The following is a 19502-nucleotide window of genomic DNA, read 5'->3' on the forward strand; positions in this document are numbered from 1 at the left end:
GAATCTGTCCCCAAGAGCATTTTGGTTAATTGTATATCAATTGTGTTTAATTATATGCACACGGAGGGCATTGATTAGGTTGTTGCTTGAGCCCATCTAAAGTGACACTAATACTGTGGTGCTGATAGTTGAGTTGTGAGGTATATACTTGTAAAGTTTCACTCTCTGAATAAATCTAAACTGTGTAAAGATTGGCTCCAGTTTCATCCTTCACCAATTGTCTATCAGGAATATAATAATGATACTTCAAATTGTAACAACCATTGTGATTTAAATACTTGCGTTGGAAATCTATCTGTAACTTAACATTTTAATTAATAGTTGTTTGGTAGTACAGAACTTGAGTGTTGCTGAAAAAAGAGACATGTCAAAGCTTTTCATCTTGCACTCATCAGACACTTCACAAGAATACCAATATAAGGGGAAAGCAACAATTTATACTGTATGAGAAGAGAATGCTGATTGGTTGGCAAGTGGACTCTGATTGGTGTAGGTATTGCCATGGTGAATGCTCAGGTAATGGTGACTGACAGTTAACTGCCAAGCATTGTTTGAAATTTAAACCAGGCAGCTTGACCCTGATTGGTCCACACATTTCCCTGAGGAGTGACAGCGAATGGCTGTCACTTATTTTGTTTAGCTGAAACAAGGGCTATGCGTGTACATGTTCTTTCTGTCTGCAAGGAACAGGGCCCTGTGTATTAGTCCACTTACTAACCAATCAGTACTCTCTTCTCATACAGTATAAATTCTTGTTTTCCCCTTATATTTGGTATTCTTGCTAAGTGTCCTGATGAGCGCAAGACCAAAAGCTTCGATATGTCTCTTTCTTTCAGAAACATTTAAATTCTTATTAACACAAATGTACGCACAGATCCTACAATAACATGACCCATAGTGCCCCTACATTGACACCTCGTTATAAGCGCATTATTTCATAGGTAATAATCTCTGGATTAATACCTGAACCACAAGCAAAGTGGCATAAGGGAAATAAGATTAGAGAGTTAAATGTATGGCTCAAAGATTGGTGTGGGAGAAATGGGTTTCGATTCATGGGATACTGGCACCAGCACTGGGGAAGGAGGGAAATGTACTGTTGGGCCACCCTTCACCTGAACTGTGTTGAGAACCAGTGTACTGGTGAATTGTATAACTAGGGTTGTAGAGAGGGCTTTAAATTAAATAGTTGAGGAGGAGAGGGTTTATGTGAGGGGAGATTTGGAAGTTAAAGAGAAAGGGCAAAGCAGTAGTGCAGGGTAGCAATGCAGGTAATGAAAACCAGAGTGTGATAAGAAGGGACAGAGTGTAGAAATGTAAGAATGAACCAGAATGCAAGGTCAGAATAGGGAACAGTGGTAAAAAGACAGAATTAAAGGCTCTTTATCCAAATGAACACAGTATTCATAACAAGATGGATGAAATTGTACCACAAATAGAAATAAATGAGCGTGATATTTTACCCATTACAGAGACATGGTTGCAAAGTGATCGCAGCTTGGACCTGAACATTCAAGGGTATTTGACATTTCAGAAGGGCAGGAAGAAAGGAAAAGGGTGGCTTTGTTAATAAAGGATTAAATCAGTATGGTAATGAGAAATGATCTTGGTTCAGAGTATCAAAATGTAAAAGCAGTTTGAATGGAGATTTTTAAAAAAGCAAAGGAAGGAATTCACTGGTCGGAGTAGTTTATAAGCCCCCTGACAGTAACTACACTTAGGACAGAGCATAATCAAGAAATAATGGGGGTTTGTAAGAAAGGTACTGCAATAATCATGGGAGATTTTAATATTCATATAGCTTGGATAAAGCAGATTGGCAAAATTAGCCTGGAGAATGACTTCATAGAGTGTATTCCAGAGGAATTCATAGAGTGTGTTCTGGACAGTTTCTTAGGACAATACATTCTGCAACCAACCAGGGAACAGGTTATCTTAGCCCTGGCAATGTGTAATGAGACGGGAATTACCTCATGGTGCAGATGCATTCGGTAAGAGTGATCATAACATGATAGAATTTCATGTTCAGTTTGAGGGTGAGAAATTTGGGCCTGAAACTAGTGTCTTAAACTTAAATAAAGGCAATTAAAAGGGCATGAAGACAGAGTTGGCTAAAGTGGACTTGGAAAAAAGGTTAAAATGTAAGACAGTAGAGAAGCAGTGGCAGACATTTAAGGAAATATTTCATAACCCTCAACAAAGATATATTCCATTGAAAAAGAAAGACACTACAAGAAGGATGCACCATCCATGGCTAACTAAGGAAGTTAATGAAATTGAAAGAAAAGGCGTACAATGCTGCAATGACTAGTGGTAGCACAGAATATTGGGAAAATTTCAGAAGCCAGCAAAGAATGACTAAAGAAAAAGAGGGAAAAATTGGAGTATAAGAGAAAAGTAGCAATAAATATAAAAACAGACATATCCTACAAGAATATGAAAAGGAAGAAAAGTAGCTAAGATAAGCATTGGTTCCTTAGGGGGTGAAAGTGGGGAATTAATCATGGGAAACAAGTAAATGACAGAGGCCAGAATTTTTCGCTTGGTGTGGGTGTGTGCCCAACTTCATCGCGCACTTGCACGATATTTTGGTGGGCGGGGGCGCCTGGGAGTTGGCAGTGCGCCCGCCAACAATTAAGTGGCCTATTAAGACCCTTAATCAATTAATTGACTAGAATTTTTCGCCGCCCGTGCGGTTGGCGGGCGGGCGTAAAGGCCAAGCAGCCTTCGCATTTTTGGCGAAACCTCATCCACAGGCAGGATGAGGTTTCGTCCAGTGATTTTAAAAAAAACATTTTGACACTCATATCTTACATGCCCCTGCTGATGTGACAGAGCCACATGAGGGGATATGTTTTCATTGTTTTAAAAATCTTCAGTTTTATGGATAAAATTCTTCAGCTCCCTGAGGCAGCTCTGTGCCTCGGGGAGCTTTTATTGCACGCACTTGTGCGCATGCCTGAACTTCAGCGCTCGCGCTCCTCACGCCCCCACCCCGGCAGCGCTGAGCACCGCAGCGTGCGTTTCATGCTGGCTGGCCGTTCATTGGCCAGTCAGTGTGAAATTGCAGTCGGGGCCTGATCGCGGGCAGCGGCCTGTTTCATGGCCATTCCCACTCATCCCCACCGAGCCTGCCCAATGACCGGAAAATCCTGGCCAGAGCCTTTGAACAAGTATTTTGTATCTGTCTTCACATTAGAAGACACAGGAAGCATCCCAAGAATAGTAGAACTCAAGAGGCAAAAGGAAAGTAGGACCTTAAATCAATCATGATCAGCAGAAAAAAACTACCAGGAGACTCGTGGGACTAAAGGCTGACAAGTCCCCTGGACCTGATAGCCTGCATCCTAGGGTCTTAAAGGAAGTGGCTGCTGAGATAGTGGATGCATTGGTTGTAATCTTCCAAAATTCCCTAGATTCTGGAAATGTCCCAGCAGATTGGAAAATCACAAATGGAACACCATTATCTGAGAAAAGAAGGTGACAGAAAGCAGGAAATTATAGAGTTAGTTTAACACCTGTTAGTGGGAAAATGCTACAATCCATTATTAAGGAGATAATAGCAGGACATTTAGAAAATCATAATACAAACAGGCAGAGTTCACATGGGCCAGGATTTTCCCGTCGGCGATTTGGGGGTGGGGCCCGCTCGCCGAGGGGAAAATGACACAGGATGACGTCAGGAGGAATCCCCGACATCATCCCGGTCCCTTTAAATTTTCAGGAAGACGGGCGGACAGCGAAATCAGCTGTCCACCCATCGACCTGTCAACGGTCAATTAAGGCCATTGACAGGCTAATTAACCTTGTTAAAGACTCTGCCTGTCCAAGCTTAAGGCTGGCGGGCAGGCCAGGAGCCCCAGCAGGCTCCAGACTATTCATGAAACTTCATCCACTGGCGGGACGAAGTTTCATGTCCGTTTTTTAAAAATTTAATAAACTTTACGTTTTTCTTATTAACATGTCCCATCTCGTGTGACATTGTCATATGAGGGGGACATGTTCATAATTTAAATATTTCTCTATTTTTTGACTTTTCTTACCTGTCACTAAACTCCCTGAGGCAGGACTTTGCCTCAGGGAGCAGTGCGCTCTTTCGCGTGCGTGCATGAAAGAGCGCACTTTGACGGATGGAGAATCCCTCCACCCCCCGCACAGGAAGTGCACAGCGCTTCCTGTCGGGATGGCTGCTGGGTGGGCCTTAATTGGCCCGCCCACTCAAAATGGCGGCCGGCCCCGTTTCGGTGGCGGAGTTCGGCTGCCTGCCCGCTGCCAAGCCGGTGGGACCCGCTCGCCCACCAAGGGCAAAATTCTGCCCATGGTTTTGTGAAAGGGAAATTGTGTTTGATGAATTTACTGGAGAATGTAACAAGCAAGGTGGATAAAGGGGGAAGCAGTAAATGATGTAGCGTAATGGGATTTCCAAAAGACATTTGATAAGGTGTCACAAAAGGTTACTGCACAAGAGCTCATGGTGTTGGGGGTGATATATTAGCATGGATAGAGGATTGAATAACAAGAAACAGAAAGTCGGGATAAATGGGTAATTTTGAGGTTGCCAAACTGTAACTAGTGGAGTGCCCCAGGGATCAGTCTGGGGCCTCAACTATTTATGACCTCTATTAAATACTTCTGTGAAGGGTCAGACTATATTGGACCAGCTTTTTAGATGGTAGGGAAGCAAGTTGTGAGGAGGATACAAAGAGTCTGCAAAGGAATATAGATATGTTAAGTGAATGGGCAAAAAAATGGCAGATGGAGTGTAATGTGGAAAAGTGTGAGGTTGTCCAATATGGCAGGAAGAATAGAAAAGCAGAATCTTATTTAAATGGGGAAGAATGTAGAATGTTGCAGTACAAAGGGATCTGGGTGTCTTTGCACATGAATCATTAAAAAGTTAGCATGCAGGCACAGCAAGTAATAAGGAAGGCAAATGGATTGATTGCAAGGGGGATGGAGTATTAAAGTAGGGAAGTCCTGCTACAACTATATAGGGCATTGGTGAGGCTGCACCTAGAGTTTTGGTCTCAGTTAAGAAGGGATATAACCCCAATGGAAGCTGATCAGTGAAACTTCACTAGGCTAATTCCTAAGACAAAGGTGTTGTCTTATGAGGAAAGGTTGAACAGGTTGGGTCTATACTCATTGGAGTTTGGAAGAATGAGAGGTGATCTTATTGGATCTTATAAGATTCTGGGGGATTAAACAGTGTAGACGCTGGGAGGATGTTTTCTCTCATGGGGGCGTCTGGAACTAGGGAGCACAGTTTAAAAATAAAGGATCACCCATTTAAAACAGAGATGAGGAAGCTCTTCTCTCAGGGTTGTTAGTCTTTGGAATTCTCTTCCACAGAGAACAGTGGAGGCTGGGTGATTGAATATATTCAAGGCTGAGTTAGACAGTTTTCTGATTGCCTAGGGAGTCAAGGATTATGGGGGCAGGCAGCTGTGTGGCGTTACGGTTACACATTCAAATCAGCCATGGTCTTATTGAATGGCGGAAGCGGCTCGATGGGCCGAATGGACTCCTGCTCCTTTTTCCTTATGATCATAGCTGGTGCCTCACCCCCCAGTTTCATTCCACCAGCGCCAGGGCCAATATCGTGTGAATGTCACTACAGTTTCTAGTCCTTGAGCTCCAAAATAAATGAATAAAGCGGGTGCTGTGTAAAATCAACCAAATAATTAAATGGCTGCTTTGATTTTTTTTTCCTTTTCTAAAGTGGTGTTCGTAGTGGAGGGTCGCTTATGGCCACACTTGCGGAATGAAGATTTTGGGGTACAAGCTGAAGCCCTGTTATGATAATAGTCGTTTGTTGGTGTAGAACTTGACAATTGCTGAAAAGAGACATGAAGAGTGCAAGACGAAGAGCTTCAACGTGTCTCTTTTTTCAGCAATACTCTGATAAAATAAGTGGACCACGCTATGTTGGTATGACCCCAGTGAATAACTAACTTGAGAATATCTGTGATATAAAGGTACAACAGCGCTGCACCCTCTTGAGTTTCAAATGTCTAGCTTTTCCTTGGCTTATCTTTCAAAACCAATGCCATCTTATTAACTATAAGATCGATTCTTACTTTGTGGATTTTGTGATGTATTTGATCAGCAATTACTATGCTGGCTTGATCAGATCTCCCATGTCTTCACTCTGTGTAAGTTTGGTAAGACGAATATAAAGTTAGAATTGAGCGACTGCATCAACAAACCTCTTTCAGGCTCAACAAGACAACTTCATAACTGTAGTTAAATAACAATACAGTCATATTAAATGCCACATAACTTCATTGATTTCAGCAGTTAAACCAATGTCTGGTTTTTAATCATGATTTCCTCTTGGTCTTTTGGCGTTCTGAAACATCTTTGTTGACTGACTGATTTTTCTTTCTCTAACTTCCTCCGCCTTGTTCCGATGATTTGGAGGATAGAGTAAGGATGCTGGAATCAGAACTTTGGTCATGTTGGATGAACAAGGAGGTAAGTTCGAAACGTTTCAATTCGTGATGTTAAATCCTGCACTGGGCGCTTTGAAATGTTATGTTTTGAATTCTCTTTAAATCTGTAAAGCGTTTTTTTTCCATACAACGAGCTGCTATCTTAACTCCGCGACAGAGGTACAAGCAGGAGGGGATGTAAAGTGGGCTGCTAATCCACAATTGTCTGTTTTACACCATCACCAAGGAGTCAAAATTACTCCCCTGGATTCTAACCTTTGGAACAAAGGGCCTGATTTTAACTCTGCATAGGTGAACGGCTTTGAGTAAGTTAAAATCAGGCCCAAAGTGTCTGCGGATCATACAATGAGTGTTCTGTGCAGTACAAATTGTTTAGCAGTGTTGCTAATTTTATTGACAGCGAGGGTGTTCAATTTGTCCAAAATAACTATGGCCGGCGACCTGTGGAAAAATGTATTTTTAACATCAGCAAAACTTCAACCCCCATCCTCCGAATGTATAGGAAAAGGGGCGAGTGGTAAACTTTTCAGGAGATCCCTAACAATGGGAAGCTTAAAAATCCATTGCTATAGAGACAGACCAAGTGAAAACCAACACTTCAAATCAGTCAGCCCCAGGTTATCCTCAGGAAATGCCAAACTATTGGGCTCCAGACTACAGGAAAGATATTGAGGCTTGAGAGAGGTTACCCTGCAGGGTCACTAGTATGAGGAAATACAAATATATCAGCAAAAGACTTGAATGGGGTTTTGATTAACACAGCACAGATCATGGGGCAGATATGATAAAGAGTGTTTCAAATTATAAAAAGATGGGGCAGGATAGATAGAAGCAGAAAGAAACAGAAAAAGCTTGAAATACGCAGCAGGTCTGATAGCATCTGTGCAGAGAGAAACAGTTAACACTTCAGATCAATTTTTAACTCAGATTTGTGACCTTTCATCAGAACAGATGCTGTCAGACCTGCTGGGCATTTCGAGCATTTTCTGTTTTATTTTGGATGTCCAGAATCTGCCATATTTTGCTTTTGTGGATAGAAGCAGACTGTTTCAATAGCAGAGGGTCTAAATGGAGGGGGACACCGATAGAAGAATAAAGAGTCGATGTTAACTTTACCTAAAACTGAGCATTAAAAAAGGAGTGGGTTACTCACCTGTTCAGATCCTGACTGCTTTGGATTGTAATCTGAATCGTTCTACATGGGTCGGGGGTGGAGTGGCCATCGCATAAAAGCTAGTGCAGGGGCCTCATGAATTTAAACTGTTCAATGATATCCTGATTGCATTTTAAGTGAGGAAGTCAATGCGGCTTTCCGCTTATAGCTAATGGCAGCGATATCCATCTCAACCCCCCTGCTCTCTCTACTGAGTTCACTGACCCCTGTTATGACTAAATTACTCTCTTCCTATAACCTCTTTATATAAACACTTGCCTGGATGAGCGCAGCTCCAACAACACTCAAGAAACTTGATACCCATCCAGGACAAAGCAGCCCGCTTGATCAGCACCCCATCCACCACCTTAAACATTCACCTCCTTCATCACCGACACACAGTGGCAGCGGTGTGTACCATATATAAGATGCACTGCAGCAACTCGCCAAGACTCGTTTGACAGCACCTTCCATACTCACGGCCTCTACCACCTAGAGGGATAAGAACAGCATGGGAACACCACCACCTGAAAGTTCCCTCAAGCCACACGCCATCCTGACTTGAAACAATATCACCGTTCCTTCACTGTTCAGGGAGCAAGCTCCAGGAATTCCTTTCTTAACAACGCTTTGGGTATAGATGGACTGCAATAGTCCAAGAAGGTGGCTCACCACCGCCTTCTCAAGGGGCAATCAGGGATGGGCAACAAATGCTGGCCAAGCCCACATCCCATGAAAGAATATGAAAAAAATCTTCCTTAACCATGTTCATTGTCACCTACTCAACCTCCTAATCTCTCATGGCCTCTCTACTCTTAATATCTTGATCACAGATGAGGTAATCTGCAAACGCTTGCTTCTATCTCTCACAACACATACCTCCTACTCTCTTTCAACCTCGCTTCCTTCTGTGTAAATCTCTGAGCCATACCTACCAAAAAACAACCTCTCTCATTACTATTTATTGGACCCCTCGCAAAATACCACAGGATGCTATCACTGAAAAGGTTTAAATTTCCACCCAACATTTCAGGTGCAGCAGGAACCAAAGTGTTATTTACGGTGTTTCATAGCTTTTTTCTTGAAATGACGTTGTTTCTTATTTTTCCCTCTGAGACATGCGCTGCGTATTCTGTATCCTGGAATGGTTATTTTATGCCATCAAAATCTGTCACATTAAAAAGAGGACAGCTTCCAAAACTGTATTTTCCTTTCTGAAGATTTACATGGATTTCAAGTTGCTTTCATTCAAGCAGGAGACAGTAGAAATGGATAATATGTGATGTGCAAGACTCCTATTATATCGCAAACCCACTCCCTTACAGTTATAGCTGCTGCAAGTGACAGTGAGCGGTGGTAGCAGTCACTAAGCTAGCAACTCACAGATACGACACTGGGAACTTGGATAGTAACCTTTCAAAATTACTACCTTCCCACTTTTGATCTCCTCAAATAACTTGTGTATTTTCCTTTTAGTGAACGCGATAAAGAAGGAATTTTAAATATGGAAAACATACAGTACACCTGGTTCATATGTGATTGGTCATTACAACGCTGGGTTTCAAACTTAATCATGTAGGCGGTCCACTGCAAATATTAACATAATTAGAAGAGCCTCTCCAAATATTACACACAATTTTCAAGACTCTTTGTCCTAACTAATGAAAGACAGGGCAGGAATTCTAACCTGCAGGAGCAAGTGAGTTTAGGCTATAGTTAAATCCAGCAAAAATGTGAGTGTGTTGGGAAGCCATTTGCAGCCACTGGCTTCCATATTTTAACTTGAGTGCCCGAGGCAGGTTGCGTGCTAACCCCTCAGGAGCGGTGGTTTGCTTATTAGTAAATGGTAATCGCTCAGTTGGGGAGCATGTTTCAACACCATTTTAAGTTTATTACCCATTCCACAGGTTTCCTGTAACTTGCCAGCGAAGGGAAGGTGAGAAGGCAGCAACAATTGAGGGAGCCCTCAACGGAAACACGACAATATGTACACAGTGCTCTCAGCTGCTTTCTTACCTACTAGCGCGAAAGGGTTCGTTCACAGTGCTTTTGCTGAAAGGTTACTTTCTGCACTTTGGAGGTTTTCGGACCCACATCAGGATGGATGGCTGATTTCGAGTGGGCCTCGGACGAGGGGCAATATGACCGCTCCAGCATTGGCCTACTATTGAGAGAATTGCGTCTGGATAACAGAGAGGGGAGCAGCAGAGAGGAGTGGCTGAGTAGCCTGGACGGCTTTGAAACAACAGGGGTTTCAGGAAGTGTCACGTCAGGTTGTGGCAGATGGCTGCAGTCAGCTAGAAGGAGCCCTGCTCCCTGCTGGGTATAGCGGCCATGCGTTACAATGGCTGCCAAGGTGACCACCGCCCTCAACTTCTTTGCCTCTGGATCCTTCCAGGGTCCTGCCAGAGACATATCCAGAGGCTCCCAGTTGGCAGACAGATTGTGTGCCAGGGCTGGCAATTATGTCGACTTTGCCTGCAATGCCTCCAGTCAGAATGAGCAGAAGCTTGGATTTGCATCTCTGGCTGGCTTCCCACAGGCGCAGGGCATCATAGAACGCACACATTGGCAATCCAGGCACCCCACATCACCCAGGAGTACTTGTCAGCCGCAAGGCCTTCCACTCCATCAATGTGCAGCTAGTATGCGACCACATAAAGATCTTTATGCAGGTGTGCACAGGATTTCCGGGAAGTTGCCCTGATGCTTTCACCTTGTAGCAGTCCAAGCTCCTTGATGCCTTTGGACCTGCAAACAGACTTGAGGGATAGCTGTTAAGATTCAAGTCATACACACTTGGCTGATGCCACCTGTCTGAAACCCAACCATTGAAGCCCAACAGCACTGCAATGAATGCCTATGATCACCAGATGTGTGATTGAATAAGCTATTTGCATGCTGATGGTGCGCTTCAGAATCCTGCACACATCTGGAGGTGCCCTTGGATTGCCTGTCAGTACAATGCAGATTCCCTGCTGCTACTCATTGAATATGCTTTCCATAGACAGTCCCAGGGGTACATTATCTATGTCCAGCTGAGCAGAGCTTGGGGAGGGCTGCAGTCTCCGACACAGACTCTCCATAGTCCCTGCCATTGGCTCTTGTTCACTTGTGAATTGTAAATCACCAGGTGAAAACCCAACTACTTGCTTTACTGATCCCACCGGATGACAAATAGCTGAGCTGATGCAGGGTAAGCATGAATCCTGTGACACTACATCCTCAGCAGGGATCAACTCCTCTGAGGAATTGCCATCTGCAGGGTCCATGCACACCTGCTGCATGTGTGAAGATCCCAGCAGAGAGAAACTCAGGCATTAGTTCTTGCACGGTAAGTATGTTGCAACATATTGATATGAGGATAATCATATTTCGACACCCTGTAGAAATCAAGTCAACATGACTTAGTATTGTATGACGTATTTGGTTGTGTCACCAGGTAGCTGAAAGGCACCCATCTCTGATGTCCAGGGAGGCCAAAATGCCACTGATCTCCAGCACTCCTTCCCCCGGTGTTGTTTGCTGGGAAATCATGGAGGAGCACCTAGTGTTCTCTTTCTCCCATTTTTTTTGCTGTCTTCTCCTGCAAAAGCGGAAAGAACAGATCAATGAGTGGCTGTAATGGCATGTGGTCACCTGATGGGATGCCAGTGCAGTCAGTGAGAGTGAAGGAGGTGGACTTGCCAGAATTCAAATGGAAAGGGTACCAATTATAAAAGCAAATTTAGTCCAGAACCAAGCACCCGCAACAATGAAACCAAATGTCAAGTGTGTGTATGAAGCTGTAACACCTCCGCATTCAGCAATGCACATAGGAATCTAAACCCAATTGTGTCATTGACACCCAGTGAGCAAGCCTTGTGGCAGTAAGGCAAAATGTGCCAGATCAATTATCATGCAGTGTGCAAACTAGGAATAATTTAATGCAGTATCTCCAATCTACAGCCGTTATACATTTTCATGGAACTGTATTTGACATGAGTCGAATTCAAAGGAGATACTTAATCACAAAATATGCACAAAGCGTTCTTAGGAATGCTGAAGGCATTTTTCTTTTTAACGGATCAATTTGATATGACATTGAGCCATACTTTTTTCATTTTCCAAAACTGGTAAAATAAATGTTTTCCATTGTAATCTATATTTCAGCAAAGAAAGATTCCAGAGAGAGAGAGAGAGAAAGAGAGAAGAGAAAGTGAAAGACCAGGAAAGAAAGAGACAATTTTATAGAACCCCTTTCTTGTCCTCAGGACATCCCAAAGTGATTCACAGCCAATTAAATTCTTTTGATGTATAGCAAACTTCGGTAATGTAAGGATACAAGTTGTCCAATTGTAAAATAAAAACTGAAAATGCTGGAAATACACAGCAGGTCAGGCAGTATCTGTGGAGGGAAAAACAGAGCTAATGCTTAAAAGCATAAGAAATAGGAGCAGCAGTAGGCTATTTAACCCCTCGAACCTGCTCCACTATTTGATAAGATCGTGGCTGATCTGATTTTGGCGTTAACCGTACTTTCCTGCCTGTCTAATCCTTGACTCCCTTGAAGATCAAAAATCTGCCTGGCCATTGAACTTTCGTCAGAACTGGACAAAGTTTGAGTTATGTGTCAGCTGTCACTCAGTCAGTATCACATTCGCTTCTGAAACACAAGGTTCCGAATTCACTCCAGGGTTTAAGCGCAAAAATTAAGCTGACGCTCCAGTGCAGTACTGAGGGAGTGCTGCTTTGTTGGAGATGTCATCTTTCAGATGAGACATTAAACTGAGACTCCACCTGCCTGCTCAGGCAGATGTAAAAAATCCCATGGCACTGTTTCAAAGAACAGTGGGAACATTATCCCTGGTGACCTGGTCATATGGTTATCCTTCAACCAACATCAGAAAAACAGGTTACTTGGTCATTAGCACATTGCTGATTGTGGGAGTTTGCTGCGCACAAATTGGCTGCTGTGTTTCCTACATTACAACAGTAACTACACTTCAAAAAATGTACTTAATTGGCTGTAAAGTGCTTTACCGCATCGGGTGGTCATGAGAAGTGTGACATAAATGCACAGTTTCTTGTGTTTTTTTTTCATTTAGGGGATGTGGGCTTCGCTGGCTGGGCCAGCATTTATTGCCCATCCCTAGTTGCCTTTGAGAAGGTGGCGGTGAGCTGCCGAGGTTTTAAACAAATGCAGGGAAATAGGGTGTGAAGGAGGAAAGACAAAGGGGAGAAATGTGATCGGGTGGAAGGCAGGAGAGATTAAAACACAAAGTTGGGGGAGGTGTTGGCAATGCAACAATAAAATCAGAAAATACCGGAACAACTCAGCAAGTCTACCAGCATCCGTGGAGAGAAAAACAGGGTCATACGGGCTCGAAACGTTAACTCTGTTTCTCTCTCCATAGACGCTGCCAGACCTGCTGAGTTGTTCCAGTACTTTCTGTTTTTATTTCAGATTTCCAACCAGTATTTTGCTGTCATTTATTATGCAAATGCTACAAGTCAGAAACAGGTGCAGAACAAGGTAGGCGTTCCAGGAAGACAAATGGCAGACTTGCTGCTCATAATGATTTTATGAGGAAGCTTAATGCATCATTATTTATAAGTTTAGTGTTGTAGGGGGGAATTACAACATCCAGAAAATTAAATACTGCCCATATAACAGAATAACAGCTAAAGAAGCATTAAACCTGCTTCACATGAAATTCCATATCCCAGTCACAAAGGCAATCATATTTTTTGTTGAGATAAGTGAGTAAAATTTGTACAGCATGAACCTGAAATGTTCTTTATAATTACAACAAAAATGAATAAGTAAGTAATTAGCCCTTGTCCACAAAGGACCATAGACATCTCCCTCAATTAGAGAGTCTCCACTGGAGAGAGACAATTGGTTATATATAGTTTGAGGGACACCAAACCACAAATGTGGGATAGAGATTAATGACTGCAACATGTTCTGGTGCAGTTGGCATTGTTTTGCGTTCCATGATAAAATGAAACCTGTTGAATAACCTTTTGATGGAGTTTTGATTCTGGTAGAGGTATTATGCATTTTTATTTACTGGGGACTCATATTTTACAGCCTATGGAAACTAAATCTGATAAAATGAAGTAAATATGCATTCAGTTTGAAATATAGTTTGGTACTACATAGCATAGTGCTCTTTGGAATAATTTTGTAAGAATAATAGGTTTTGAGAAAGGGCTCTGATCATTATTGTAAGATTTAATCTTGCTCCCATCCAACCACCATTTTAAACTCTGCTCTGTCCCTTTCCGCTTTGAACGCAAGAGACGCTTATGGATTTACAGTGCTCGGGATCAGTGGATTTAATCTCCTTATTCCGTACATTGCTCGCACAGACTGTTATGACTTTTAAATACATGTATCAGGTGATTGCCTGGGCAGTGGCAACTCATTAAGCTAAGGACTAAGCAAGACACCCACTGACCAGTCAATCAATATAACCAATGTGTTCTGTTATCATTATACTTTTTTGTGCTTTGATGAACTGCTGACAGTCAAAGCTGTTACAAAGAGGCACCTACGAAAATCCTTTTTAAATCTCCTGAGTTTGATGAATTTGAGTTTTGTGATCCTCAGTTAGAATGGTCTAACTGAAAGGCTTCAGATTCATAGGTGACCACAGATCAATTTGGCTGTTAACATTTCTGTTTTATTTTCACTTTTCACATGAACACCATTGTGAAGGACAGAAACTGTAAAGAAACCTTTCAATTTCAAAAAATATGCCTTTCATTTGAATCACTGAGAGAGCTGGTCATATCTTGCGTCACTTTTGTGTAAAGTTTTTTTATCACTTTATATCATAGGTTTCAAACTGCAAGAGGCCTGTGAGTGACCCCATGAAATCCAGAAGATTATTGGAGTATTTTCCTGAATTAGTTGACTTATTAGCACTCTGTTACTGTATAATAAAAAGATTCTCTGTCAAAAGACCACAGTTTTCCTGACTCTGTATTGCAGAAGTTAGCAGGGGTTAATTCTAGGCATATTTGCAGTGGGACCCTTCATAATTAAGTTTGAAAATCACTACTAATAGCATTTTTTTTTAAAGAAAGAAAGACTTGCGTTTATATAACCAACTTCAGGCTGTCCAAAAGTGTTTTATAACCAATAAGATTGTAATATCACAAGAAATAGGAGCAGGAGATGGCCATCCAGTCCCTCGAGCCTGCTCCACCATTCAATAAAATTATGGCTGATCTGATGTGGCCTTAGTGCCACTTTCTTGCCTGCCCCCCATAACCCTTGACTCTCTTGTCAATCAAAAATATCTCTAACTCAGCCTTGAATATATTCAATGACCCAACCTCCACTGGTCTCTGGGGAAGTGAATTCCAAACGCTATTGACCCTCTGAGAGAGAAAATTCCTCCTCATCTCCATCTTAAATGGGAGACCCCTTATCTTTAAACTGTGCCCCCAGCTTGACATTACACCACAAGAGGAGACATCCTCTCAGCATCTACTCTGTCAAGCCCCCTCAGAATCTTATATGTTTCAATAATGTTTTTAAAATATGATCACTGTTGTAACGTAGACATCACTGCAGCCAATTTGCACACAGCAAGGTCACGCAGGCAGCAATGAGATTTTGGCCAGATAATCCGATTTTGTTGGTTTAAGGATAAATATTATTAACTTCTACCTGCTCCCTTCTTCAAATATGTCATGGAATCTTTTACATCCACCAAAGAGAGTAGGTGGGGCATTAGTTTAGCATCCCATCCCAAAGATGGCACTTTTGACAGTGCAGCACTCCCTCAGTGCAGCATACCATGTTCAAGTCTCCGGAATGGGGATGGTACCCCACAAACTGCTGACCCAGAGGCAAGAGCTCTACCCACTGAGCGATGGCTAACACCTGACAAAGAGGAGAGAGGATGTGTAGGGAAACTACAGTTCCTAATCAGAGAGTAAAAACGTTTTTGTGAAGATTTGGCTTTTTTTTGTTCTCCTCTGCAGCATGTTTAGGTTTCAGAACATTATCATCAACCGTCCAATGCCATCATGACGCTAAACGATGAGATGATTCTTTTCCTTCCTAGGTCTATCAACAAGAAATATTTCAGTCCAGCATTCAATATGCATACGACAGTAGCAATGCATCAAATTAGTGAACATTTCTCTACCTTCATAACTTAGTTTACATGGTCATTATTCATGGTCAATGCAAACCAAAATTCATTCCACTACTATCATCCCTTTATCTTGACCAGAACAACTTGATCGTGTGGAAGATGGCATGAACCATATCAACCAGGACATGAAGGAAGCTGAGAAAACTTTAAAAGATTTAGGGAAATGCTGTGGCCTTTTCATATGCCCTTGTAACAAGTAGGTACAGGGCGCTGGCTCTGATGTGTGGTGTGCAGCTGTCAAAGTGAATGTCCAAAGTGTTCTTTTTTGAATTGTCTTTCTTTCTTTTTTTCTTTGTCTTTTCTTTCTCATCTGCTTCATTGTGTGGGGATCTTTATAAACAAAAAAACAAATCTTGTGTTTAATCAGAACAACTGGAACGCATCGAGGAAGGAATGGACCAAATCAATAAGGACATGAAAGAAGCAGAAAAGAATTTGACAGATCTAGGAAAATTCTGTGGTCTTTGTGCCTGTCCATGTAACAAGTAGGTGGTGTGTGTCTGCCTGCCTGCCTGCCTGCCTGCCTAAGCATCTGGGCATCCAAGGCTCAAATTAAGCCTTGCACAGCTCATCCACGCTTGGCATTGGTGGCAGGATGAGCGATTGGCATGCAGAGAAATGATAATAGTTTAAAGGCATCCATTTCATAGTGTAGACTACCCGGTCGTTTTAATGCATAGCAAAATCAGGCATGCTGTGACAGGAACCCTCCACTCTCGAAGTCACCTATATAAGAGATGCCCCAGCATGCTCATTATACAGACCTCAAGCTATAATCTGGAGATGTTAAAGCATAAATAATAGAGTATTACTAGAACACACTCAGCTTGTTATCGGTCGATGGATCTGTTCAAGAATGGCCTATTTTATGTGTCATGTGATGTGGGTAATAGTGTGTGATGTCAACATGTTCAGTTAAGCAGCAATGAATGAACTGAGTGTTGCTATGGATTTTCAGCATGTTGTGATCTATTTTAATGTATAACACAACCGGGTTCATTATTGCCATTAAACATCATTTATTGCTTTGGGGGGAAAATTTTAAAAAGCACGTGGGAAGGATTTGGTTAATTCAATCTGCCTGAATGCATGATAAAATATGACACAGGCTGAACATGATTTCAAACCAAGCAATTTGGACATAAATCAGTTGGTATCTGCACTTTTGTAGCCTCTATTCTGCATCATTTTGTGAAACGATAACCTTGTTACCCAAGCATGTTTATTATGACTAATTTGATTCATGCCTGAGTGTGTTCTTGTATGTGATGTAATAGTCTATTATTTCAGCATGCAGACTTAACAGCAGATGATGATACAGGACCTGAGCATGTGCAGTAAACTGTGGATAATTGTGGACGGTTTGTAACTTCCAAACATGAATCTTGAAATTCAAGCAATAACAACAGCAACGAGTTAGCATTTTACTTTTTTTTTTGTCGAAAGTTTTCCAGGATTAAAGATGTTTTTTTTTTCCCCGCCCACCTGTCCTTTTGAAGTCCAGGCCCCTGTCCTGCTGCGGACTCCGATGGAGTCCCACTGGTTCGCAACGTCAAGGAAGCCTGCTTGGTCTGATCATAGAATCATAGCTTCCGCCACAGAAAGAGGCAACTCGGCCCATCGCGTCTGTGCCAGTCAAGAAATGAACCCCCCAGCCTAATCCCACTTTCCAGCGTTCGGTCCGTAGCCCTGCAGGTTACGGGCGCTGGAGGTGCATATCCAGACACCTTTTAAATGAGTTGAGAGTTTCTGCCTCTGCTACCCTTTATTTTCTCGCAAGATTTTTCCATTTTCGAACAAAAACAGTAGATGCTGGAAACGCTCAGCAGAGGGTCTGGCAGCATCTGCGGAGGGAGAAGCAGAGTTAACGTTTCAGGTCGACGGCCGTTCGACAGAACTGGGATAAGTGAGAGGTGTGACAGGCTTAAGACGTGCACGCAGGCGGAGAAAGCGGGGAAGGGGAGGAGGGAGCAAAAGGAAGACAGGAGTGAAAGAAAACATGAGAAGGGAAATGGAAAGCAATGAAAGTGAAAAAGGTAAAAGAGACAACTGGAAATCCCATCAGAGAGAAGAGCAGAACTTCTTCAAGGTGGGCATTCCTCGAAGAGGATTGGCCATAAATTAAGCGTCAATTCCAAAAGCAGATGCTGGATACCAAGACAAAGGAAGATGTCAGAAATTCTCAGCAGGTCTGACAGCATCTTTGGAGCGCATGCTTGACTGTTTGCCAGCCTCCGTACTTGTATTAAACCTGTTGCATCTCTGACTTTGTCGCATTCTGATGAAAGGCCATCAACTTGAAACGTTAGCTCTGTTTCCCTCTCCACAGATGCTGCCTGACCTGCTGAGCATTTCCAGCATTTTGCTGTTTATATTTCAGATCTCCAGCGTCTGTGGTATTTTGCTTGCATTCATTTTTGACGTTTGCAGCAATGAGGTTCGAAAAATAGACATTAAAACATCTCCACAGCGATTTTCTTCAACTGTGGCATGAGTGTCCCCTGTGGTCACTAGCTACAAGCCACTCCCACCACTGCAACAACTTGCCTGTCCAGTGAAGGAATGACCTTTAATCTAATGTAGCCCATGTGGAATATGAAAACAAAGTGATGTAAAATTTGACAATAAAAATGCTTTATTAACATCGGAACATCTATATACTGTTATAAACCATATATTTTAGGTTCAGAATCAGCATACATTAATTGATTTCTATTCTATTTAAACAGAATTCACACGATCCATACAATTGGTTGAAATGATGAAGGCCCTTTGCCCATTCTTCCAAAATGCTATCCCCACTGGTTTCCCATTGTAGCATTTGTTCGATAAATGAGTTCTGTGCCCTGTCCTCACCCACCTTTCCATGACAGCCCTTTCGAGGTGTTGATCACCACCTTTGTGAATAGGGTTAGACTGCAGCACTTGTTACTGTCCATGATGGCTTCAGAACAAAAGTTGCAGGTTTCGAGGGAAACTCACAGTGCGTCTGATCTGGTGCTGTGGCTGAATGATTTTGAAAGTATCCACTCATCTGTGCATTGTGGCATAAACATGAGTGTGACCTGCAACCTTAGAGTGGGCCGACTATATGTTACATGATAGGTGTACAGTATCATCCTGTCAAATTAAAAAGGGGTCTCTTTTTTTTAACTTCCACGAAAGCGCATTGATGTGCAAAACAAGTTCACTGACTGCTGAGTGGAATATCTAATATTTAGCTCCAGAGTCCCCATTAAAAGCTCTTTAGCTCCTGCTTTAGGGGCCAAGAGAGTTGCCCCATGTTGATTGCTGCTTATTTTCTCTCTCTTCTTCAGCATGAGGAACACCCAACATTTCTGTCACTCCTTGTCTTGATGGCACTTCCTGAACTAACATACGATGACCGGGTGTGACTGTCTGGCAGCATCATGAACTCTCGCCCCATGTGACAACAGGCTGTCGATTTCTTTCCATTGAAGCGAATCACAGGAATGAAATTGGAGGCAAAGCTGTGCCGGCATTGCATCTGCCACCCATCATATTACATACCCCCCACCCCCACTTGAAGTGAATGGAACTGAATGTCAGGTGGAGCATACAACAGGCGACCGATGCCCTACTGGCTGTTTAGTGTGCCCGCTCAAACCCAAGAGTGTTCAAGAACAAATAGTCAACTTTGCTGCTAGGATCTGCTTGGCTAGGTTGGCTGAGAATCAGGAAGGCTTTAACAAAGAGAGTGACTTTCTAGCATGA

General features: G+C 42.6%; 1 protein-coding gene across 3 annotated transcripts in view; it reads left to right on the plus strand.

Annotated features, from left to right (window-relative positions):
• snap25a (synaptosome associated protein 25a) overlaps window positions 1-19502 on the plus strand; it is a 120196-nt gene that overhangs the window by 88614 nt on the left and 12080 nt on the right. For 2 of the 3 annotated variants that reach the window (XM_078556442.1, XM_078556443.1), the window contains 2 exons: window positions 6429-6477; window positions 16135-16252. In XM_078556442.1, the coding sequence (XP_078412568.1) occupies window positions 6429-6477; window positions 16135-16252 (167 nt within the window). Of the gene's footprint in view, window positions 1-6428; window positions 6478-15845; window positions 15964-16134; window positions 16253-19502 lie in introns of all 3 variants that reach the window. The other variant, XM_078556444.1, reaches the window with a different exon arrangement.

Source organism: Cetorhinus maximus, chromosome 14 (assembly GCF_964194155.1).
Source record: "Cetorhinus maximus chromosome 14, sCetMax3.hap1.1, whole genome shotgun sequence".
Classification (NCBI taxonomy): Eukaryota; Metazoa; Chordata; class Chondrichthyes; order Lamniformes; family Cetorhinidae; genus Cetorhinus; species Cetorhinus maximus.